Source organism: Nanorana parkeri, unplaced genomic scaffold (genome assembly GCF_000935625.1).
Source record: "Nanorana parkeri isolate BGI_ZX_2015 unplaced genomic scaffold, ASM93562v1 scaffold1789, whole genome shotgun sequence".
NCBI lineage: Eukaryota > Metazoa > Chordata > Amphibia > Anura > Dicroglossidae > Nanorana > Nanorana parkeri.
The window spans coordinates 229,134-254,464 of NW_017308057.1; the positions used below are offsets into that span (position 1 = coordinate 229,134).

General features: G+C 42.2%; 1 protein-coding gene and 1 long non-coding RNA gene across 2 annotated transcripts in view; one reads left to right on the top strand and one right to left on the bottom strand.

Annotated features, from left to right (window-relative positions):
• RAPGEF5 (Rap guanine nucleotide exchange factor 5) overlaps positions 1 to 7,121 on the top strand; it is a 235,506-nt gene extending 228,385 nt beyond the window's left edge. The window contains exons 26-27 of the mRNA XM_018571590.1: positions 1,712 to 1,766; positions 6,312 to 7,121. Coding sequence (XP_018427092.1) covers positions 1,712 to 1,766; positions 6,312 to 6,430 — 174 coding nt within the window. The 3' untranslated portion in view covers positions 6,431 to 7,121. The remainder of the gene's footprint in view (positions 1 to 1,711; positions 1,767 to 6,311) is intronic.
• A 2,912-nt stretch (positions 7,122 to 10,033) lies between these two features.
• On the bottom strand, positions 10,034 to 20,227 carry LOC108799690. Its single transcript, XR_001942042.1, has 3 exons — positions 20,217 to 20,227; positions 10,265 to 10,436; positions 10,034 to 10,044 (listed from the first exon to the last, which is right to left on the bottom strand). It is a non-coding gene; the product is annotated as an uncharacterized LOC108799690 (long non-coding RNA).
• Positions 20,228 to 25,331: the final 5,104 nt, after the last annotated feature.

Consider the following 25,331-nt stretch of genomic DNA (forward strand, 5'->3'; position numbering starts at 1 on the left):
CTAAGCCTGATGAAGGGGACCCTGCGAGGCCCCGAAAGTGCTTGCCAATGAGATACAGCTATTGGCAATAAAATATTTCGCTTTTTCAACTTATGTTGTGCTGGTGACATTTTTCTATTGTTCATGTGTGGCGGTGCCATCCGCAGTCATTTCGAGCACCCATCCTCATCAAATGGGAATTCCGGTAAGGAGTGTGCTATGGTTCCTGTTTATTTTAAGGGTCCATTCACACCACATCCAGACCAGACCACATTGTTTCCGGACTCAAAATGCATCTTAATGTATCCCTATGCTATTTCTGGCCTCTGTTCACACCAGCGCAGTCTGTTCCAAAACAGACCAGGAAAATACTGCGCATCTAATTTTGTCTGGTCTGGAATGCACTGGAACTGCGGGCAGGTTCACACCATTTTCCGGACCAGGTTTGGTCCGGAAAATGGTGTGAACCTGCCCTTAATGCATTTTTAAGAATTCCTGAGTTTAGTATCACTTTAAATATGCGTGCTAATAAAATATTTTTATAATGTAATGTTATCATTTGAATCTAGCCTATCTGATTGGTTACTGCTCTTTGATTATCCACCCGAAGAAAGAAACTAGCAAATTTTTTTGATATAACTCTACTAAAGTTTGGTAGCATACCACCTGACATTTTTATTTTGTAATAACCCTCCTCTCGGCAGCTTAAAAACCGGTGCTGCTGTCCACTGTAACTTAGCAGTCACACAAAAATGTCAAATAAAATGGTAATCACGCTGACATGGGAGGATGTATGCAGGCATGGAGCCCCATTAAACCTATAAAAGGTATTAGGAAAGCTGTACATGTATTTCAGCGTGACTCTGCTAATTAGTGCACAGGGAGCCTTAAACATAGGGCATATGTATATGCGGAATGACCAAATTAACTTAATTGACATCAGAAGAGGAAGTAATGCTCAGTGACCAGTCTTTAGCTCAAGGCTGGTCATTACGCCTCCACTAATAAAACCAATAATCATGATGTCAGAGTAATAAGAACGTGGACATTGGCAGAGATCATAAATGGCAATCTGCACAGAACAGTGTGATTGGAGCTGCACGGTGCCAGAGAGAATTATCTTTTTCCAGCACATGGCTTCTTATCCGGTGTAATCCCTATAGTTTTCCAAGTAACACCCATTGCTGAGCATTATGTTCATTTTATGAACACACAGCGCTGCCCATATTACTCTGCGCATTGTTCCACTTCTGCAGCTGTGTGGGCCAGATAAAGTGCGTGAGTGCATAAGTTAGTTTTTTTTTTAGTAAACTGCTGTGCACAAACTACTCATTTTTTTGCTAGCACTGCACTTATCCATCTTAAGCACTTGAGCAGTTATAATATTAGAGGGGTGCACTGTTAGGGTTCATTTTGGCAAAGGTGATGTTAATGGGATCCAAGTGGTTAATAACAGAGACAGTAAGCCACTTTACGCCCTGACTTGTGTTCTGGGAATAGAAAATGTGAATTATACAAAGACTGGAATAATTATGGTAATTTCTTTGCCAAATACTTTATTCTTAAGTGACGGAGATAGGTTAATCCCTGAGAAAGAAAAAATCTCATTTATTTCAAGAACTTTGGAAGAGACTGCAGGCGAAGGATTTATGCTAGATGAATTTTGTGCATTCAGGGCCCGATATTGTGTCCTGCGCATGCTGATGACTTTATCTTTCCTTTTTATTCTCAGCATATGATAGCTGACACAGTCCGATCACTGAGATACTGCAGGAACAACCAGTTTGGTAAGTGAGCTTCTCTGCATAATTGTGTAGACAACAGTAATACATTGTAAATATACACGTTGTTGGATGCTATTTATACTGGTAGGCCCCAACTGCATATGTTGCTTGTGTCTAATTGCTCAGTGAAACAACCGTTATTCCTAAAGTGGCCCTGTGTCTGTAATCAAACGTTATATTCAATCTGATGAAGACATTGAATACTTACCTTCCCTGCTTCTCACATCGCTGATCTGCAGTTGTTAATTTAACCTGCTGACTAATGCTTCTGTGTGCTTTCACACTTTCACGAGTGTCAGATTCCTGGTCTCCTGTGCCATTGGCTCACTCCCCCAGTCCCTATGTCACTACTATGTTCTGTAATGATGTAGGGACTGCCGTAAGGAACCACAGTGTGCAGCTTGGGACCAGGAACTAGAGAGTAAGATTCTTCAGGATCTTTAGCAACCAGTTAATCTTCCCTGCGGCAGAGATTGTCATCATGGGCAGCAGGAGAGGCGGGTAGCAGAATATACAATATTATAACCAAATAAAAACAATTTACAAGCAGGTCCACAGAGATACAATCAGTACTGTACTGACAGTAATATCTACAGAAAGATTGTATGTACAATATTGACACAACCAAAAATATGTCCACAGAAACATAATCAGTACCATACTGACACAACCATAAAAATATCCACAGAGACCCTTTTAGAATGTACAACATTTCCAATGACACAACCAGTATAGTCCTGACAACCTGAAGGGGTTTCAGTAATGAAGCATATGGTACATACAAAGGTGGATGCAATCTATGTGGTACCTATGCTCCAAAAATCCATCCACCATCTAAGCTTCACAGGTGACACATGGAGGGTGGTGGGCAAATTAAACATTTACACTTTACAGTTTAGGAAAATGTAATAACAGTAAATTCTGGTTTTGTGGTGCCTTTTACATGATAGTTGTCATGTCTATAATGTAGCAACAAATTATTTTTTTATAATAACTATGAAGATTAATTTGACTTTAAAGGAGAACTATGGGGTAAGTGTTTTCCCAATAGTTCTCGTAAGGGTAACAGGAGGACATAAACAAAGCTCAGTATACCGCGAGCCACAGCTTGCGGAATACTGAGACCGCCGCAGCAGGGACAGAGCCCGACATTACTGTCGAGATCCACCCAGCTGCGTGATTGACAGCTGGCTCTGCCTATCTAGAGGCAGCGCCAGCTGTACCTGCCCCCTCCCTCGTCCGTTCCCTCAATCAGCGCTGAAGGATCGGGGAGGGGGGGAATCACTGCAGGTAGCCGTGATTGACAGTCATCGCTCTCTGCAGGGACATGATGGAGAAGTGAGCGAGCGACGGTATGTGTTCTCTCACATCCCGATCTATTGAGCCGACATGTGACAGTTTCATTGTCACACGTCGGCTCGAACTATGAGGATGAGTGATTTTCACTCACCTCATAGTTCTCCTTTAAAGCAGACACGTGGCTACAGAAAAGGGCATGTACTGGCCCCACATACACATGTCACTACATTTAATTTTGTTGCATCCACTGGCCCTGTTGCAAACCTATGAACCTGTGCAAATAAATACTTTCTCTGAGTTATTTGCATAAGAATGAGTTATTTGCATAAGAATAATACTGATATTGATGGGATTGCTATAGGACACCCATTGCACTGCCAATGCCCAGGATACTGTCTAGATTGCCCCTATAGTAATCCATCACTGCTGATTAAGGTAGGGCCTTTGAGACTTGCTATGTCATTACCATGTACCTGGCCTGGAGCTGCAGCACTCAGCCAGCTTCTTTGTCTTCTAAGCTCTCTTGAAGCAGGAAGTTTACCCCATCACACATCAGACATATGTAAATCATATCATAATGAGGGAAGTATTTACTGTATATGTTGTATATATTACTGTAGCACTGCAGAAAAAGTGTGTTACTGTATGTATAAATGAGCAGCATAAAATAAATATGGCTGCATCTAGGGGGAATCTAGTGATTCATTCGAACATTGCACACAGACAGATGTGGTGGCATCATTCATTTAACACATTAGTAAACTGAGGGATCACAACTGCATTTCACAGATGAAATAACCACTACGAATATAACATGAAGGTGTACCATAAATGCCCAGCATAAAAGTATGCAATAAAAAAAAAAAAAATGTTCCTTGTGTGACTCTCCAACACCAGCCGTAGTGTCATATTGTCATTTCACTATTAAACAGATCATAGCAGAAATTAGCTGCTCCAAATGGCAAAGCCCATCAGACACACTAGATACTCAGAAAACAATTTTTATGGTTGTCATTGTTGCTGTGTCTATAAAGCAAACTGAGCGAGTATTTTCACCCCATAGAGCGTCTCATTACTCATCCACAGCTCCAGGAATAGGATACACTGCGAGATCACGGCAAATGCGGATAGAAGCCCTCAAGGCATAATATCAGCAGTGAGAATTTTATAAAGACATTAGACTAATCTGCCAAGTCCTCGTCAAGACTTTGTTGGCCATTTGGATACTCGGGGGATTCAAGTAATCTGTGTCCGCTGCCGGTATCTGGGAATTGTGTTAAAAACACTTATGCAGGCCGGCCGCCCCTAACAAACGAAACAAATGACCTGTGGGCCTGATGCATATTTTGTGTTTTATATATACAGAAGGCTGTACACAGAAATCATTGAGATGGAAAATGGCCCGGCTCAATGTGCAGCCCAGCTAATAAATATCATTTAAATTCCAGCAGAAGAGAAACATTTCATTCTTGACTAAACCCCCCAAAAAAGGCAGTAATCACCCTTTAGAAAGCCTCTTGCAATTATTGTATTTAGTTGATCCGCTTGCAAAAACAAAAGTAATTAAAGCACTGAATGCATTTGAGTAGAATGCCAGTCATGCTATAAATTGCTAAATTCCTGAAATCACCTTCCCCCAAGACAGAGATTGTGGAGACGTCTAAATGATTTGAGTTCAAATGTAGAGTAACAGTTTGCTTTATTGTATTCTTACTGCTGTAATGTCCCCATTACCAACGGCTCAGAATGACTTTTCATTTCTATTTTTGTTGTATTGTAGCCTATGGGCTTTAATTGTCCCAACTAAACATGTTATAGGTAATTTGTACATGTGCATCAGTCTGCAGAATATTAGCTCTGTGAGGCAGTGCTGGCTGCGGGCAACTCTAAGCTTCCTAAAGTGAATCCATCATGACATTGAAAACATATGACTGTTCAGCAGAAAGTGACGAGTCTTCGTACCATTTGTGTTAAAGGTTGTGTGAGGGTGAAGACTGAGGCCAATAGTAGATTTGTATTTTAAAAGAAAATCTGCTATAAAAGACCCAGGGCCTTTCTGCAGCACTCTGCAGTAACAGAAACCTATAGTAAGAGGAAAATGGCATCTGCCACTGTTGACTTCTCCTGAAAATACCAGTTCCCTGGCTGTCATGCAAATGGCTTTCCTTCCATAAAGCAATGATAGATATGAGAGTTTCTGCAATTCATTTGTTAAATACTTGTTCTGGGTCTGAGAATTATTAAAGCCAGCAACAGCAGCCCTATATTTCTGCCATGACAGGTGCACCTTAAATGTAGGGATGCACCGATACCGTTTCTTCTGGTATCGAATACAAGTACCGATATTTTTTTCCTGGTGCTCGCCGGTACCAAATACCGATACCGGAAGTCCCATTATGGAAGCCAGGCGGTGTGACTCGCCGACCTGGCTTCCTGATTAGCAGGAAAGCCGTCTACATGCTCCCTCATCATCAGGTGACGAGAAAGCATGGAGCCGGCTTTCTGGCCAATCAGGAACCCGTGCACCATGTAATGATGATTACCCAGCTTCCTAATTGGTTGAGAAGCTGGCCAATCGGGAAGCCAGGCAGCGCGTTATTACACGGTGCCCGGCTTTCTGATTGGCCTGTGAAGCCGCCTCCATGCTCCCTCGTCACCAGGTAACGCGCGGGCATGAAGCCGGCTTTCTGGTGAATCAGAAATCCGGTGGGTGTGTAATGAGACGCTGCCTGGCTTCCTGATTAGCCAGGGAGCCAGCTCCATGCTTCCTCATCACAAGTGACAAGGGAACATGTAGCCGGCTTCCGGCCAATCAGGAAGCCGTGCAACGTGTAATGACTCGCTGCCCAGCTTTCTGGTACCGGAAGCTCACATATCGGGCTAGGCATCGGAGCATTTGGAGCATACCAAATATATACTTGGCATGGGCACCAATACTGGTACTAGTATCGGTATCGGTGCATCCCTACTTAAAAGAAACATATAATGCATATAAATTGTTTCACAAAATGCAGGAGTGCTATGTAGAGTTCCAGGGCCAGTAAAATGCACCACAAGTACAGAGGTCTGATGGGTTTCGGCATGTATTTTAGGTGCCAGTTAGTAGAGCTCTGTAAAAGCTGTAATGTATTTTTGGCCTTTCATTTGGCGCATATGCAAACTCTAACATATGCAGTTTTTTATGCTTAAATAAACTAATCGTTTTTGTTATAATAATATATCTGTTATATTTTTTTTCTGCTGTTAAAGGCAACGACATGCCGCAGAAGGAACGCCAGGAGGCCCGTTTCTACACACACAACCTGCTCGTGATTGACAACCAGCAGACTTTGTTTGAGTTATCTCACAGGATAGAGCCGCGAGTGTAGACACAGCCCCGTCTGGACTGAATGACCGCTGATGCCAAGCATGTAGCTTTACAAGGAAATATTTTTACTGAGTTTTATCAGTAATAAACAGAAGAACACAGCCGAGATTGGAGCAGCACATGACCCCCTTTCCCTCAAACAGAAGTGCTGGACTGAAAATTCACTGTTCTGCGTCATGCATAATGAACTTATTGCTTTACCCAGCAGCTGGTATGCTGTCTGCATTGTGTGGCTGGTCCCTGACGTGAAGAAACATCTGCAGCTACTTCTGACTTTCTGAACCTACACAGCTAAATCTCTACAGCTCCAATGTATAAATCTTGCAGTGTTTTGAGTGCTGTAAAGTGCATAGACCAGGCCATGGTCACCAACTTTGGCACAGTGTTCCCTAGTATACATGCAGAATGTAGTATGCTGACAGAGGCACTGAGATAGTCTTGCCAGGATGACACTAGTTGGCAAGAGTTCCTTGCCTTGGATCAATAGTTTAGGGCCTGAGATGTCAGTGTCATTACTATAAACTGAGGTTATTATACAAAGGTACCAGTCACACTTTCAGGACAGGTCTGAATCTGCTTGGTGGCTGTGTGAAAGTAACAAGACCTCTTACCACTGACCTTATTATACATCAAGCCCTTAGTGCTGTATTGCCTGTGGTAGCATATTGATACAGACTATTATACTGGCTTTCCATGTCTGGTGTTATGTCAGATGAGCAGATTCTTTTTACTGGAATATGACTTATTGCAGGTAGACTTTTTTCCACATTTTTCAGCTATGCTAACTGAACATTTTTCTCCAGTTTTTTAGCTGCTGTAATGTCCAAGATTGGGGTTTGTTGTGAAAACCGATTGGTCTTGTCTGGTGACTGTTGTGCTTGGTGGGAGCTTATGGATTGGGGCGCTGTCTAGCTTGCCCAACATTTGATTTGCCTTGTTTTAGGCATTAAGTGAGACTTCAGTGTTACTTATTTAGCAAAGCGTCAGCCATACTTTTCACTTTGCTCAATAGCCTATAGGTGTGATGTCCTTATTAGATAAGGACAGTGAGAGGTGGGTATTAGGATGCTTTCTTTCATTTACCAATCCCTATCCAATGTCACCCTAACCAAACAGAAAGGAAGTTAGCCAAATGATGCTGTTCCTGATCTTGGGGAGAATGGGATTAATGTGTCAGCTGTGAGGCTCGTGGCTGGAGAAGGTTTGCAGAAAGGTAAATCACAGAAAACACATATTTCATGATTGACTGAGCATGAAATAAAACAAGCTGAAATGCCTATGCCTATAAAATAGGAGTGTCTATGCCTAAATAGAGAGAAACAAAACATTTTCCTACTGACTTATTCTGCCTCCAAGTATTTATGAAGCTCTATTTTTATGTGGCTACAAAAGTAATATTTGTACACAGTATAGCAGATGGTTTACACATTATGGAAACAGCGGGTGTTGCATTCCAGGAAGTTTCCGATTGGCTCACAGGGAACAATGGAGTCTTCAGCAGAATACTCGAAAGTACATGATTTGCATTAAAGTACATTTTGTTACAATAATATGGAAACAATTTAACCATTTACAAAAATAGAGTGTCTGCTGGTTTATAAGGCAAGGTAACTGTGCCAGAGATGTGTACAGGCCTCCCTGCATTGTACTGTCAGTCTGTATTTAACTACGTTAAGCGTCTTATTCTATACAATACTAAATACCATCGTCTTAAAATGCAATTCTAAAACTGGACTGGCAAACAGTATGGAAGACTTTGGTTCATGTACTTGCAGCCATCCATTCACAATCAACACAAAACTTCACCGAAATCTGTATTTTGTCCTAGTTGCTACCCAGCTAAATCTTATACTGCTTTGTTATATCCTGCAGGAATTCTATTTCTGAGATCCACCAGAATTCCAAGCTGTAACCATAGCCCAATGATGGTGTCACTCTTCTCCAAATGTAGACTGATCTAATGATTGGTGACTGCGAGAAGGCCACACTTTTGGGAAAATGTGCTACTAAGTAAAGAAAGGGGGCGATCTAACCGCAAGCTTAGTATGTCCTTCACTAGATCCATTTTACCTCTTTTGTCCTTTATGAGAACTGCCAGTGACACATTTTGATAAAACTGCCATCTAGAGTTCTTCGCACTGCCAACGTATAGTAAGGCTCAAATCAAAGAACAGGATAGACAGGCCACACATAGAAAACACCTGATTTATGAAAGGGTCCAGAGAAAAGCTGCTCCTATTGCCCACATACATGTTTATACTGCAATATGGTGATTAGGAAAGGTGAATGTGGTTGCTACAGGCAACAAGAACAGTTCATCCTTCACATACTTCAATGCATACCCTCACATGTACAATCTACTAAATCTAAGCAGGTTTCTGAACATACCTCATACCTCTAAGCTGTTCTAAAAGTCTGCATTTATACGGGTTTCCCATGTCCCACAATGCAATGTGGGTGCGTGCAGTGCATATGCTATACAGAGGTAGTTTTTTCAAGCTTTTCTTGAAAATAAGAAAATTGGAGACTAACCTTGGGTGCAATGGAGTGATACATATAGGTCTGATGTAGCCTGCTTCCAAAATCCCTATTATGAGTAGTTTTTACATATGACCAGTGTAACCTTAAAGCCAATCTATAACTCCAGGGTGACAGATATAATGTCATATGTGCAAAGTAGTCATTACAGATGGCAATGTGTACTAACACATTAATATGCTGCTGCAGCACACATGCGGGACACCCCAATACCTGAGCTTCCCACAGCACAAGCTTTACACGTTTCAGCACCATTGGCACAACGCTAGTGCATCCTGTTTGCAATATAGACTCCTCTCAATTGGTTGTTGAAGCCCTGCATTGGTTTTTGGGACTCTTCCCAACACTAAAATTTTAATAAAGTCAAATTTACATACTGCAGGCTTTACAGGTCAGGGTGCCCTGAGCAGCCTATCAACAAGTAATACAGGTCAGCAGTGCCAAACTTACACTTATGTCAGTTTTCATGTCCGTCATCCATTCTCTGTTTACTGAACATATTACTCGCACACATAGATGTGTGTATGAAGAAACATGGGGTTGACAGTTACCACCCATTAGTGCTAAATATCTACCTAGGCAATTTGATACCTGCTTTTTTATTGTTAGTAATTGTATAATTCATGTCCTATAGCCAGATTCACGCAGTTAGCGGTGTCCTGGCACAATGAATACTAACTATCAGACATTTTTATCAAGTGTAATGCTTTTATCTTGTAAAAAAAAAAGCACTTTGGATATGATTACATACTTGACAGACTGCCTATTGTCTCCCCTCAAATATCCTTATACTATATTATTCTTTTGAGGGTCAATTTATCACCGCTGCTAACACTATAAGGGCACTGACACCATTGCCAATTCTTTAATATCACAGTATTTTTATTATAGATACTGTATTTCCAAATGTTCTACTATTATGTATATTGTATATAATGATGGAAGGTCATTTTAAAGCTCCCAGCTGGAGTTCTACTAAAACTGTTACATGTATATAGACTAACAACGCTACATTTACTGCTCTCACTTGTTTTTTTGCATGTTAAGCTATGTGCATATGTTAGGCATTTAAAGGAGCTCTGCCAAAGACAAGGTCAATTTGTGGCACTTCCTGTTTGGGGCATGTTATATTTCTGAACACGTATAGTCCAGTTGGTTTTGGACTAAACTGAAATTGGCTTTGAAGACGATTTGGGGGACATTCCCCTTTTCAGTCTAAAGTCTTTATAATGATATTTAATACTAAAACTCATTTGACAAGTAGTTAAATGAGGAGGTCATTTAATGCTTGTAAGACTGAATCCTGCACAGGAATATTTACCTAAATTCTTTCTGTTTATTTAATGTGAGAAATGATAGCACCTTTAAATGCCATTGTGTCTGTAACATTTCTTGTATATAGTGCGATATCTTACAGCTCTATCTTGTGGCTGTTCTTCAGTATGACAGTGCCGTGGGTAAACGTTGCTCTACATTCAAATTATGAATTTATGGTTGCGGTCAATGTAAAGCATTAAAAAAACACAGATGAAATGGTTGTTTCTGTTAAACAGCTTGTCAATGTACAAAACACAAAATGCGCTGCTGCTGTAAATGTAGGTAATCAGTTTAATGTGTAGTGTTAACAGGAGCAGCACGTTAGAAAGGTCTAGTTCATTGACTCTCTATTTCAGTTGTCAGTTGGCTCCAACTAATCCCATTGTCCATTCAGTTGGACAGATAATTTACAGGAGCACTCCATCCAACTAGTATTTCAGTAACTTTCATTACTGAATAACCTATTATTTCTTGTGGACTTGGTTGACAAGCTCTCACTTCAGCATTACTCAGCTCTGCTCCCCTTTCCTTGGAGTCTCCTACAACAGGGGAGACTCACCATTTCTGTTCCATTTACTATAATGTAAAATAGATGAACAATCCAGCAGGAAGAATGAGACATTGTCATTGTTGCTGCAGTTGGTAGCTGGAGTGTAGAACTAAAGTGCCAAGAACTCAACACTGGGGCCTCTGGAAACCGGTTGGGAAAGTTACCAGAATCAACCCAAAACGGGAATATTCCTTTTTATTCATGTGTACAGTTTGTGAATTCTCACTGCATTATGCACTGCATGCCATATAAATATGCAGCAGAGATTACTACATGTGTGCAGCTTTATCAAATTATATTTTTTAGAGTTTAATAATCCTTTATTTGGCTTATCACCACCAAGTGTGGCCCTATAGAAGAGACCCCCATTTATTCCAGTCATGAATTGATTAACAAGACATTATTGCTGGTAAAATCATTCTTTGCACTAACCTCCTGTAATCCCCTGTACATCAGCATTCTGACTGGGAGGAGCAATCTAACAAATGGAACATGCTGACTGGAGGAGAGAGTTCTTTTACTCCCCGATCTCAGTCTTGGCCAAACTCTATCACCTTGAAAATTGTACAGTGTCTGGCAGGGCTAAGTTATTAAACTGGCTGTATAGTTCTGTAAGATGGTTCTATGTATGTATTACAACTGTGGGTTTAGCCCTTTGCCTTCACTTCCAGGCTAATGTTAATTTGCTGACAAAGGTCTGGGTCCTGTGACATAGCCTAGCATTGCAGTATCTCCAGTACTCCAAAGTGCACAATGTAAGAAACAACTTGTCTATATTTATTATGTTATTCTGCTTAGCCCTTTAACATGCTTATAAGAAGGACAATATTTCCAGAGTAACTTGAACGCACTGCACTGCCATTCTGTACAGTTCTGTATAAAAGAACACTGTTGGTTTTATGTACATTTTGTAGTAAAGGGGACCCTGCCTCTTGTCATGGTGACTCCTGTAGAAACAAAGGGGTACATTATACTCTAAGGGTTACATTACTCTTACATTAGGGTCTTTCTCTGTGGCAGGCTTAAACTATGAAAAAGGCCTGGAGAGCATGAAGCAGCCCAGCGGTGGATTTCCCCAGGATCTCTGTTTACAGGCAGCCTTTGGTTTTGTACTGACTTGCTTTATCACATTTGTACATAAAATGGTTTGTGTATTTATTAGAGCTTGTAAGCAATAATTTAAATGTAAAGTTGCCAAGCAATATGAGGATTTAACTTGTGCAAGCCACTGTAATATTGCCTTGCATTTCAAATGTTTGGACGTTTTTTAACCCCTTTTAAGAATAAATTTGAATATCCGTTTAAATGCCTGTCTCTTTTTTTCTTCATCTGTGTACGGTCTAAAGTATGTTACATGTGTTTGTCATGCACCTACTATGTTTTTGCCATGCATTCACAAACAACACTCTAATCTCAGACTAACTCAAACTTAACTTGCCTTACGGCCCTAAGGTTGTGTAACAACACATAATTGTACTTACATATTATATAGTTTGTACACTATGGCAAGCTTACTCGCATTACAGTAACTGGATTCTTAAGTATGATTGATGAAAATTAGAGCAAACATGGGTCTTTCATCCAAAGCAAGTAATTAAGTGTAATCCTTCACTGACAATAATGTGCCCGTCCGAGGAATGGCCATATTATAGAAGAGATGTAAAAAGAACTTAGTCTGTTCAAATGTGTCAGCATCATAGCATGTCAGATAGCACCAGAAGTCCCTGCCAGAGTGTTTTGTGTGTTCAGCAAGTTCCTTGGAGAATTCCCCATATGTATTTTATCATCTTGCCAGGATTCCCCATGTACCTAGCATGTACCAGGTGCAGTCTCTAGTGACCAGCATATCCCAGGCAGAGAAACGCTTGCGCTTAGTAATGCCCAAATGCCTCGAGTAATGCTCAAAATGCCTCGAGAGAGAGCTCTGTGTGGTCAGCATGACCTGGTAGGATCTTACTAGTGCGAGTGAATGTATCTGGCAGATTACATTGGCAGTCTCATACAGAGAGAATCCCATTGGGTTTAACAATTTACTGAAATTATATTCAAGATGCTCAATATGTCCTTTGCATCTCCTTATTAAACAGTCCTATTTTTTTAAAATATACCTTGCAGGGTTTTCAATGTGCCGAGCATGTAACCAGCAGTTCGCTAAGCATGCCCCTGGAATTCTCTAGTGCTCAACATGTCGGATACCATGTGACCAGCATTTCCCTGGACATAATGTTCTCTGTGTCCAGCATGTCTCTAGTGGAGTACTATTTTGTCATCAGCATATCCCTAGCAGTGTGTCCCTAGTCCTCAGCACAGGGGTGGGCAACTCCAGCTGTGATGAAACTACAAATCCCACTATGCATCTGTCTCTGGGAGTCGTGGCTGTCAGAATCCTGCAATTCCTCATGGGATTTGTAGCTCCACAATAGCTGGAGGGCTGCAGTTTGCTCACCCCTGCCTTAGCTTGTTGTTGGCAGAGAGCTATATATATTTGGCATTCCCCTAGCACAGATCTCAGTAACATCCTATTCCCTAGCACTGATTGCTGTGACATTCATTGCCATGCTCAATTCCTTTCACTCGTTAATGCACATTCGTTGCCCTACAGAATAATATTTTAGTCTAAAATCCGGAATGGCATTCACCCCCCTGCACCCGGCCCAGCAGCCATAGCATTCATCATCCCTGGATTATCCCTTGAAGAAAGAGAGATGTATGGTGGTACCCATCTGCTGTGCTAGTGACTGTGTCCTGAATTGTATGGTATAGAATCTTCTTTATTGTAGCTACAAATAAGAAACGGGATAACTATGATTAAGCAGCAAATTCTCAGCAACAAAGTTGTCTAAAGTAATCTAAAATGAAAAAAACCAGAAGTGCACCTCCAAAAAACAACCACAAAATATAATGATTGAGAATGCATAACGTTAAATGTTAAACTATTCTACAGAAACTTCATTATATCTAATATCAGGTAAGGTATCTGTTCATGGCTTTTGATCTTTGCCAAATGTGATCCCTACAAGGGGTTCTACATCATGCAGGTAATATAACGTGTCATTGCGCCTGTCTTAGGTCTCGTTCACACGTAGGCGTATTGCATATGCGCATCTGTCTCGTGTTTTTTTACCGCGATTCGCGGTAAAAAAGTTGCGCAGCCGTCGTGCGTTTCCGAAGCCTACTTGGCTGTATCCCAATGGAAACGCGCAACAAAACGGGCCAAAGTAGTACCTGTACCTTTTCAGGCGTGGGCCGTTTTGTAGCGCGTTAGGGACGGGCGGAAATACGCCAAGGTGGGAACGAGGCCATTGAATACAATGGGATTTATATTTTTCAGCGTTTTGTAGAGCGTTCGTCGAGCGTAGAACGCGCTACAAAACGTCCAGGTGTGAACGAGGGCTAAATGCGTAACTGCACCTTTGTTGGATTTACACTTGTACTGTCCCCCGCCCACAGCCCTCCTGCAAGTCTTATACTTACTTACCTGTTCCAAAGCCAGTAAGATATTTCCTACAAAGCCACAGAGTCACTTGTCAAAATCTTCTGAGGTGAGCCCGCACTCGCACAGTACATTCTCCATTCAATCCTGTGGAGCAGGGGTGTCAAACTCAATTTAACCACTTCAAGACCAGGTGTTTAGACCCCCTTCCTGGCCAGGCCATTTTTCAGTATTCAGCGCTGCGGTACTTTGACTGACGTTTATTCCGTCATGCAGCGCTGTACTAGTGTGCTGCGGAGGGTTTGTACTGTGTTGGAGCATGGAGTACTAACTTCCCATAGCACAATGTGCTGCACACGCCTAGGCCCAGCTTGGGAGTTTTTGACAAGCTGCTCTGCAATTTTGTGGGTGTCGGCTTGCTAAAATGGGGACTATAAAGGCTCATACACACCACCACAAAATATGCAGCATTTCGATCAGTTCTGTGTTCTTTATTTTACTGACTTGAACAGAGTTCTATTGTTCGCTAAGGACCCTTGCAGACACTGCATAAGGCCTCATGCACACACTGTGTAAACATCTGTAAACGTGCGCTGCATTCAATCCATAAAATCAGAATAGAAAATTCTGCATCTGAGGTCGGTAATTTCCTTGTGTACACATAAAAACATGTATCCATGTAATGCAGTACAATGAAAGTAGAGTGTTATGTGTCTACACGCTGTATTTACTCATCTATACGCATATATACACCAACAATTTATGGACCAATCCATGTATTGTTTTCACAGGGTCTTTCTGCAAACATCTGCCAGCTGCCATCATACATAGGTGAGAACAGATACATTTATCTTGATTAGGCAAACAGATTATTTTGGAGTTAAATGTTAATGTTAAAGTAGTATTGATCTCTCGAACTTTTTTTTTTTTTTTTAAATGAATGTAGATCAAACATACATGGCCCAGCAAAGTGTTTCTTTTCATGTTAGCCCAAGCACTTACAGTCATCATGTTTCCAAACATCTCCAACTCCCTCAGCTCGGCTTCCCTGAAGTTCTGTTGAGCACGAGATCACAAGGGGCAGATCAGCCTCCATCATCCATCTACTAGCTTGCAAAGGGGAAGAGGGGGGAACAGGGAGCGGGGAAACGCTTTGCCTTGCGGTGCCTGTGTGTTTGTGGAGACACACACAGCTTACTAGCACACACAAGGCTGGCTCCACAGGACCCTGCAAGGGAAATGAGCCAGCCTAAGACAGGATATAAGGGGCCAGTGCTGATTCTGCAGGAAACTAAAACTTGAAGGAGTAGCATCCATTGTGATTTAATCCACATTTTAAACCTTTTGACTTCAATATCACTTCAAATGTAAAAAATTAGGAAAAATCTAATTTGCTCGAGATCAGAATTGTTTATATTGAGAACAGGATCTGTATATTGTAACTGATAATATAGCAACTATCACTTACAGGCAATCCAAGGACAATAATCAGAACCAATATTTCTTCTTTTCCTGCTACATGATTTATTGGGGTACTATAACATCCATCTTCTTTATACCCCATCTATTTACTTACCCCCTAAATCTGTCGGATTTATAGCAAACTCCTATTCTCTGGGGAAACTTTGAGGCGTTATTCTACTTTACCAATTGTTTCCAAATACCATTCACACTCCTACGGTCTTACGGCATACAATATCTGTGGTGCTCAAGGTGACCGCATGGATGGCGCCACGCAAACACTAGCGGTAATCACAGGAATTTCACCGGCACACACTTTAGAATTTCAAAGATCAATATTTCATAGATATATTTATTTTGTAAAATGTCACAAGTCATATTGTCACTGTGTCGCTCTGATGAAGGTCCCAAAGCGTTAGCATGATGATGACTTGATGTGACATTTTCACAAAATAAATATATCAATGAAATATTGATCTTTGAAATTCTAAAGTGTGTGCCGGTGAAAATCTGGTGATTATTCTTCTTTAAAACATTTGAGCTATTACTTTAAAATGAGAGAAATATCCAGCCTGGATCTGTCAGAAGTTATAGACGGTCCTGTAAGTGTGGCCTTATTTTATTACCATATTTTCTAACATTTTATTAAAATTCTTCTGTACTTTAAAGGAGAACTATGGGGTTAGGGCTTTTCCCCATAGTTCTCCTTAGGGTAACAGGAGGACACAAACTAGCGTCCTCCCTTCACCCTAAGCTCAGTATACCGCGAGCTACAGCTATGTAGCAGGTCGGCTAGAACTATGAGGTGAGTGAAAAGCACTCACGTCATAGTTCTCCTTTAATACTTTTACTTCCCACTAAGGCAGTTGTTTCACGATCAGACTTTAGTGTGCTAATATTTATACTATTTAAGAGGCTGCCAATTATACTTATACCTTCCCAAATTCCTTCTACAATACCTCATCCAAGATAGATATGTGACAATACTAACGTTATTGTGGTGTCCCCTGAAAAGTGATTGCACAAAGACTGGCGCTAAATTCAACAGTTTCCTATATCTATGATAAGTGGTGGTCCGGAGGTCTAATTACCTCTTTGAACAGACTGCAAGCTTTTTCCTACAATTTCAAAATGACAGAACACTTTGTCTGCCCCATAGCAAGATCGGGGGCACTCTGAGTTTCCTCTTATTGACATACAAGGGCTTCTAGATTTTCACCCGTTTGTTAGGACACACTGTTTTTAAATCTAGTTAGCAACTGATAAAGAGATCTGCCAGAACAGAACAGATAGGGTTAATTATCATGAATGTTAATTCCCCTCCCCCCTTTCCCATCCCCGTTGCATTAGAGAGGAAGATTCAGTTTAGAGAAAACGTTTTTTTTTGCTGGGGACCCCGGCAGCCTTCCCGTGAACCATGCAGCACCTGTTTACAGAGCTGGCCTGCACATCTCCTTCCTGAGAAACCGCACTGCCCCCACCAGCCTGCGAGACCGTCCAGTAATGTATTGCTGGGATTTGTAGTCCTATATAGCTGGTGGTATTATTCTGCATTGCTGTATAATGTATTGCTGGGATCTGTAGTCCCTCTACAGCTTGGAGTCAGTGACAGAACTACCAGACGTATAGTGTTTGCAGCTACGACTGGACCCTGGTTGGTTCTCCACCACTGTCCTGAAATCATTAGTCTTTATTGTTTTAGAAAAACTGTTATATGACACTAAAAAAAATATTGGTAGTTAGTATGGGCAGGTACTTGGGGGGAAGTATAGGTACTCGTACTTGGTCTGGAAAAAATGGCATCGGTGCATTCCTAAAAATCACATATTTATGTTTTGTATTTTTGGCTGTGAGCTCCACCTCTTTATAGGAACACCCACATTGTGGGCGCTCCCATGAAGGAGTTACAGCAGAGCTCAGTACCTACTGCCCCCCTCTGATGTGCTCTCCAGCTTTCAATCATGCTCACCCACCCGTCTATTTGCTCTTGCTTCCATCTCCTGCTGTCATTTCCACCCAACACCACTATACATTCATCTCCCTTCCTGCACACTTTTCTCTTTCCCCACCTCCCGCTGCCAGTCTTGTTCTCCTCTTACTTTCCGCTGTCATTCTCTCCTGGTGACACTGAGGCATGGCATGTGTTGGGCGATCTAAAGAATGCACCAATCCAATTACTATAAGCCTCCCCTTGCATGAGTAGTGACGGCGTCTGTCTTGGGTGCGTGTCTACTGCCAGAGACGATCGATAATACGAAATCACCTGCAATCCATACAGCATACAGACCTTAATGGAAGGTTGGTGCTTGAAGTGACAACACGGATGGCACCGTGTCAGATACAGTCCATAATAGAAGTCACCAGCACTCGATGATATGTTCAAGAAGTAAAGCACTTTTTTATTAAATTGTCACATGCGTCATACAGCCAACGTTTCGAGGCCACGCAATGCCCCTTCTTCTGGGCGACATAGTGACACAGGGTAAAAAAAAGGTGCTTTACTTCTTGCACATATCATCAAGTGCTGGTGACCTCTATTATGTGCTGCCAGAGACAAGCGTTGTCACTCAGACCTAATTATATATTCATCTCCTACAGTGTAGGCGGACAGTGGTGGGGGGAATGGAGGCACGCTGTGGACCACACTAGCTCAGCATCCACAACACCAATTAAAGGTGTAGAGTGAAGAGATTTTTTGGATGGGTGGTCCCTGCCTAGATAAATGTGGATACTCATTAGATATACAACAATATAGGAATATAGTATTCTTTGTCAGTATTTCTATACTCATTTATGTTAGACAACTTGTGTATTAAATAAATATGATCTTTTGAGAGATTTTTTTATTTATATTGGGTTTCAAATAACAGCCAACACTTTTTATGGAGGAATCTCCCCAGACACTTGTTTTTAGCAAAGTTATAATAAAGTTACATTGTGGAGAACCTCGATGTTGGTTAATACTCTGATCATTCAAAATTTCCAGTAGGAATGGGAAGTCTGTTGTAGTCCTTAAACAGTGTTGATTTTGGATGTTATTATACAGGGGTTTTTTTATTGCCAACTGTGTCCCTGCTGAGGAGATTTCCCATCACTTCCTGTTGGAGTGATAGTCAAAGCTATGGCTACACTGACCAAGATAGTTTATACACTGACCTAATTTACTGTATATACAACTCAGTTCTCTCTCATAATTAACAAAGTAAACTGTATTGTTCTTTTTATGTATTATCGTTATTGCAAATCTCTGCAGGACATGGATTTCTAAAACTAAGCACAACAAATAATCTATTACAATGTTAAATACATTTATGGAAAAAAAGTGGTCTGGAGTATACAAAATGTAATTAACAATACATTGCTGCCATCTGGTGGTCAGTTGACAAACTGCTTCAAACTGTTAAAAATGCATTGTGAGCTGAATTGTATACATCAGCTATTCATATTTACTTCTCTTAGGCCCCAACTCTCTTTCCCAGTCTCATCTACAAAAGGTAAGGCAATCAGGTAAAAATGTTGACCCTCTTGATATTGTAGCGATAACTCCCCGCAAAGAGCCGCTGATTGCCCGGTCCACATCTAGTCAGTCTAGGGGTTGATTTCCAGCTGCACCCATTAGCACTAACCGCCCATAAATTGATGTCCACTTCAGTATTATGATGCTAATTGAACAGTTTATTGAACATATTCTGTGGGAGAGAGGGTATAGGGGTTCTAGGTGTCTAGGGGTAACCATTATCTCCTCCAGACTCACCGAATCCTGTAACAGTAGGAAGGCATAGCCACAATCCAAGAAAGAAACACTGAACAGGCTCTGAAGTCCACATAGATCCAGGGCACCTCAAGAGCCTGTACTGGTCCTGGTTCTTTTTCCTCTCTCTATCTCTCAGGCCTCCTCCATGTTGAAGGCCTCAGGGAAACATCTTCCCTCGCTTCAGCTACTGCACACCCCCAGGCCCCGGCCTAGCCTGGGGGGCAGGCTCAACAGAACCCAGCCCTAATCCATGACTGGTCCCGGCGAGAGAGACAGAGCACATGGCATCAGTTACAGGGAAAGGAAGGGATCAGATACAGGGGAAGGGATTAGTTCCAAGGGGGAAGGGATCATGTACAAGGGAAGCAAGGATTCAGGTACAAGGGGGAAGACAACGGCTACAGGGGGAAGGGATCAGGTACAGGGAAAAGAAGGGATCAGGTACAGGGGAAAGGGTTTAGGTACAGGAGAAGTGATCAGGTACAGAGGGAGGAAGCGATCATGTACAGGGGAAGAGATTGGTTACAAGGAGGAAGGGATCAGGTACAGGGGAAGGAAGGGATCAGGTACAAGGGGGAAGGGATCATGTACTGGGGAAGAGATTGGTTACAAGGAGGAAGGGATCAGGTACAGGGGAAGGAAGGGGCCAGGTACAGAGAAAGGAAGGGATCAGGTATGGGGGAAGGGGTCAGGTGCAGGAGAAGTGGTCATGTACAGGCGAAGGGATCGGGTACAGGAGAATTGATCAGGTACAGAGATAGGAAGGGATCATGTACAGGGGAAGGGATCAGGTGCAGGATAATTGATCAGGTACAGAGATAGGAAGGGATCATGTACAGGGGAAGGGATCAGATACAGAAGGAAGGGATCAGGTACAGAGGGGTAAGTATCAAGTACAGGGAAAGAAAGTGATCAGGTAGGAGCAGGTGCAATAGAACTTCCAGAGAGAAGTTGCAGCAGTTGTGATCAGCACAAGTTTAAAACTCCCCATCATGCAGTAGCAGAGTGATAGCAGCCGGGCTCCCTGGTGAGGTAGTGAACAGCCAGGGGAGGACAGGGGATAATGTGCTGCCAGCCAGTGGAGTCACGGGAACATGGAGGCTCTGCGGTAACAGCAGTAGCCCGGGCCATTGACACATCCCAGATAAAGAGCCTCAGCTGCTTGTTTTGCTTCCCTATTATTGCTGCCAGGCACCCCTCTGACATCCCCATATACAGATCCCTCACCTACAGTGGATGAGTCGGTGCTGCCACAAGTCAAGCTCCCTCCAGAATAGAAAAAAGAAAAAGTGTACCTAGAGATCCACACCCCAGTCTAGTTTTGAGTTAATTAACTCAGCTTATTAACTCTCACTTGCAAAAGCAAAACGAAAATCCCCCTGCTGCTTACTGGAGACTAGTAAAAGAGAAAACGGTTTGTTCAACCAAGTGAGGTTTTGAACATAGTGCAGCTGAATAAGGGGGAGTCGGAGAGTTAATTGGCAATATAAAAGGCTAAATGTATTCAAAATACAAGACAACAAACCATAACACATTAGTGGACTGCACAATTGATTCCCACTAACCCTACACCTTTAAAAATTATTGCAATAATCCATTCGTGCAAAACAACATTCTAAACCTTTTGGAGCTTGTAGATCAACTTTGGTTATGTAATCTAGCGGTTCTCAGTATTTGAGAAAACAGCGCTGGGAATAAAGTGAATAGTGCAAGATACAACGTATCAGGTGCCTGGGATTACTTAATTGCATTAATAATTTTCCCTCTAACTGCAGACATCTTTTTAAGTTTTGTCCAGTTGTAAATGAAGTCCCTGGGAACAGAACTTGCATCCTTATTAGTTCTTTCACTGGATCCCACAGATAGTCACGGGATAGTCATTTACAACTGGACAAAACTTAAAAAGATGTCTGCAGTTAGAGGGAAAATTATTAATGCAATTAAGTAATCCCAGGCACCTGATACGTTGTATCTTGCACTATTCACTTTATTCCCAGCGCTGTTTTCTCAAACATTGAGAACCGCTAGATTCCCTAACCAAAGTTGATCTACAAGCTCCAAAAGGTCTTGAATGTTGTTTTGCACGAATGGATTATTGCAATAATTTTTAAAGGTGTAGGGTTAGTGGGAATCAATTGTTCTCCCTCCAGAATCCCTTCCACTCTTTGTAGGCTCAAGGGGCAGCTGCTTTGGGCCCACAATAATGACTGGGCTCGAGGCAGCTGTCCCTTTTGTTGACTTGTGCATGGCCCACATGTTCGGGTGCCGCCATCTTGGTGTATACCAAAATATACTCTAAAATGGCGGTGTGCATGTGCAGAATGCGCCCGCAGCCAATGTGGCCGCTGCTCGTTCAGTGTATGACGTCACTGTCATAACATCATACGATCCGCCTCCTAGATGGCGGCGGGCATGCGCAGAACATGCTGGTGTTGACAAATTTATGGATGCCTGAATATAGTTTTCGTATATTCGGGTACATAATAAATTTGTTATTTCGGATTTGGACTTCCGAGTCAAACCGATAATCATTCAATCTACCCTTTGAATTTAAGATTTTCAAATATAAAGGACAGAGAGCCACATTTCCCATTAGGCACCTGCAGCCGTGTCAACTCACCCTAAAATCCAGGGAGTAATGCAAGTAATGATTTTAAATAGTATAATTCACACTGTGTGTTCGCCAGCATTTAGGTGGAATGCCTTTAGCCGTGTTTAAATGCAGAAGAACTTGATCTGAGAAGCATTCATTTTAAGGCCTCATGCACACGTTTTAGTGTGCCTGCCCCTCTGTTTGGACTGCTTCTGGACATCCCTAGGTTACTTCCTTATCATCAAACTTTGTCCCTCTGTGGACTATAGAGAAAATCGGATTTTTGTACTCACAGTCCATTGAGGGACACGGCTCACTACCCTTATATGCTATCATTTTCCCCTAAGGCCCCGTTCCCACTGCGCGATATGCAAATCGCGCGTTTGTTGCGCGATTTGCATATTGCGCGACATCGCGAGATTTGCCGCGCGAGGTCGCGTTCAAGCTTGCATTGAGCAAGCTTGAATTGCGGCTAAATCCGCTCCAAAAAGGGTCCTGCTGTAGCGACACACGACCCGCGACAGCAGGACCCTTTGCCCCATTGGATTGCATTGGAGCGCGATATCACGCTGTAATTTGCCGCGATATCGCGGGAATTACGGCGCGATAAATCGCTCAATGTGAACGAGGTCTTAGGTTGCATGCTACAACTGAGCAGGTGTGAGGTGATTGGGGTTTTGAGCAACTTCCATATAAAACTTGTGAACTTGTGAAAAGTGGACACAGGAACCACTACCTTGTCCAATACTCCATCTGCCGTGCATTTCCACTGACAAAGGGATCTGTATATAAAGGAATGTTTGCTGATCATTCATCTGTCTGTATTTCAAGGAATTCATTACCGGTAATCCTTGTGTGTAATTAACAATGTTTTTTCTTAGATTTAGACAGTGTCTTGTCTCAAATGACACTATATGCAAAAAATCTCCTCCTGAGACCCAGTCTGTATTAACAACATGGCAACTTGCTGCTTGATCAGATCCACAGGCAGTATAACTCACAAAGAAGGCTCATAAGTGAAATTCACTAGCTAACTAAGTCCTCGCTCACACAGGCGGCAAAGGGCAATGAAAACAGACGGATGGTGCATTTTTACCATCTCCTAAAACCCAACATGTCGGCCACATGGGTTTGTACATATGCCTTGGCTGTGGCAAATTTTCCTACAACATGTGGCATTTGGAAGGTGTTACCAAATGTGACCATTGCAGTCAAGAGGAATGCAACACGTTGTTGCAGCACAGTATTGCAATGCAAGAAAAAGAATCGCCTCCTGAATGCCTGTAATCGGTTGTCAACTACCCTCTGAGAAGCTATCCACCGCAACATGGTTTTCAGAGGATGGTAAAGTCTGCTGCCTGTTTGGATCTAGGTCAACACAATACAGGAGGATGTATAATGTAATATACCAATCAAATAAATACAACAAAATAAACAGGCTGCTTAGAGCATGGAAGGGTTAGTATACATGTCAGGTGTTTATTGTAGTCTGTGTTACCACTGGGGAGTGTTATTCTTGGAACAACAGGAAAAGAAATGAGGGTCACAGAAGCAGTAACACAGACAGCAATGGAAACCTCAAAGAGGTTATATCTTTTCTCTAATCTACTCCAAAAGTTGGACTTTCATTTATATCATGAACTGTTTTACTTTTGCCCTGCACAGTATTTCGTAACATTTTTGCCCGAACACTTACAGCCATCATGTTTAAGAACAGTTGACGTCAACTCTCTTAGCTTAGCTTCCCTGAACTTCCTGTCCAGCACAAGATCATAAGGGACATCACTATCTCTCATGGAGAATGGAGGGGAATGCCTTGCTTTGCTGTGCCTGTGTGTTTTTTCAGAGACACATGCTGCTTACTAGCACACACAAGGGTGGCTTCATAGGACCCTGCAAGGGAAAGGAGCCACCCAAAAACAGGATATCAGGGCCAGTGCTCAGGGGACTGGCTGGTTCTGCAGGAAACTAAAACGTTTAAACATCAGGGAGCTGCATCCTTTGTATGGGACTTAATCAGCATTTGAAATAGCTTGAAAATATTTTGACTTTAATATCTCTTGAAGTACAGGCACAGTAAAGTAAACCGTATTCATATTTATAGTAAAGAAAACATGACTGTGCACCATTCACTATTCAGCACGTGTACTTTCACCGGCATTCACTCCACTTTAGGGCCCATTCACACCACATCCAGATCATCTCCACACCAGACTGCTTCCGGACCCAAAATGCATCTCAATGTATCCCTATGGTATTTCTGGCTTCGTTCCAGACCAGACCAGAAAAATACTGCATGTCTCATTTTGTCTGGTCTGGAATGCACTGGAACGCATAGAAGCGCATCAAACACAAACATTTTAAGCACCAACTAAAAACTCCAAACGCTGCAAAAAATGCAACACACTCCATTCCAGATCTGATCTGGAAAATGGTGTGAACCCAGCCTCAGTCAAGATTATAAGATGGTAACCTGACAGATTTACTTCCGAGGCTATTATACCCAATGATGTATACCTCTATGCTAGAATAACTGGGCCACTCATAAACTTATTCAGTTCAACTCATAAGGTATGTTGCTGTGTCATTCACTGGTAATAGCCCCCAACACACCTGTGCTGTTAGCGTGTGACATAACACACGTTAAGGGACCTAACCACCATAAATCCAGCCTAAGTGAGTATTTCACTATTGCAATAGTACTACTGTATCTCAATATTCTGTGTCAGTGATTTCTTATGTCATTTCTTCGAAAGTCTTGCGATGGTTGTAAGGTAATTAAAAAAACGTACGATCTGCCCATCTTGGACAGGCAGATGGTACTTGCGATGATCGCAATCCGCGCCCCCCTGAAGGCCGGGCTTCTGATGACCGCAATGCCGAACGGGCAGTGTACGCTTGCGCCCACCGGCCTGTCCGGCTTTTATCGTACGAACATGCTACACACCCGCCGAACATCGTACGATGCTCGGCGGGTTTTCGAACATGTTCGTAAGTTAAAAGTCGTGCGACCTTACAGTAGTAGAGGTCGCACGGCTTCCACACACCTTACGATAATCGTACGATCACGGGATTTCCCGCGATTATGGTACGATTATCGCAAGATGTGTGGGGACCTTTGAAGGAGAACTATGAGATGAGGGATTTCCACTCACCTCATAGTTCTAGCCGACCTGTGACAATGAGACTGTCACAGGTCGGCTCAGTAGATCGGGAGGTGAGCGAACACATACCAGGTTCGCTCACTTCTCGATCC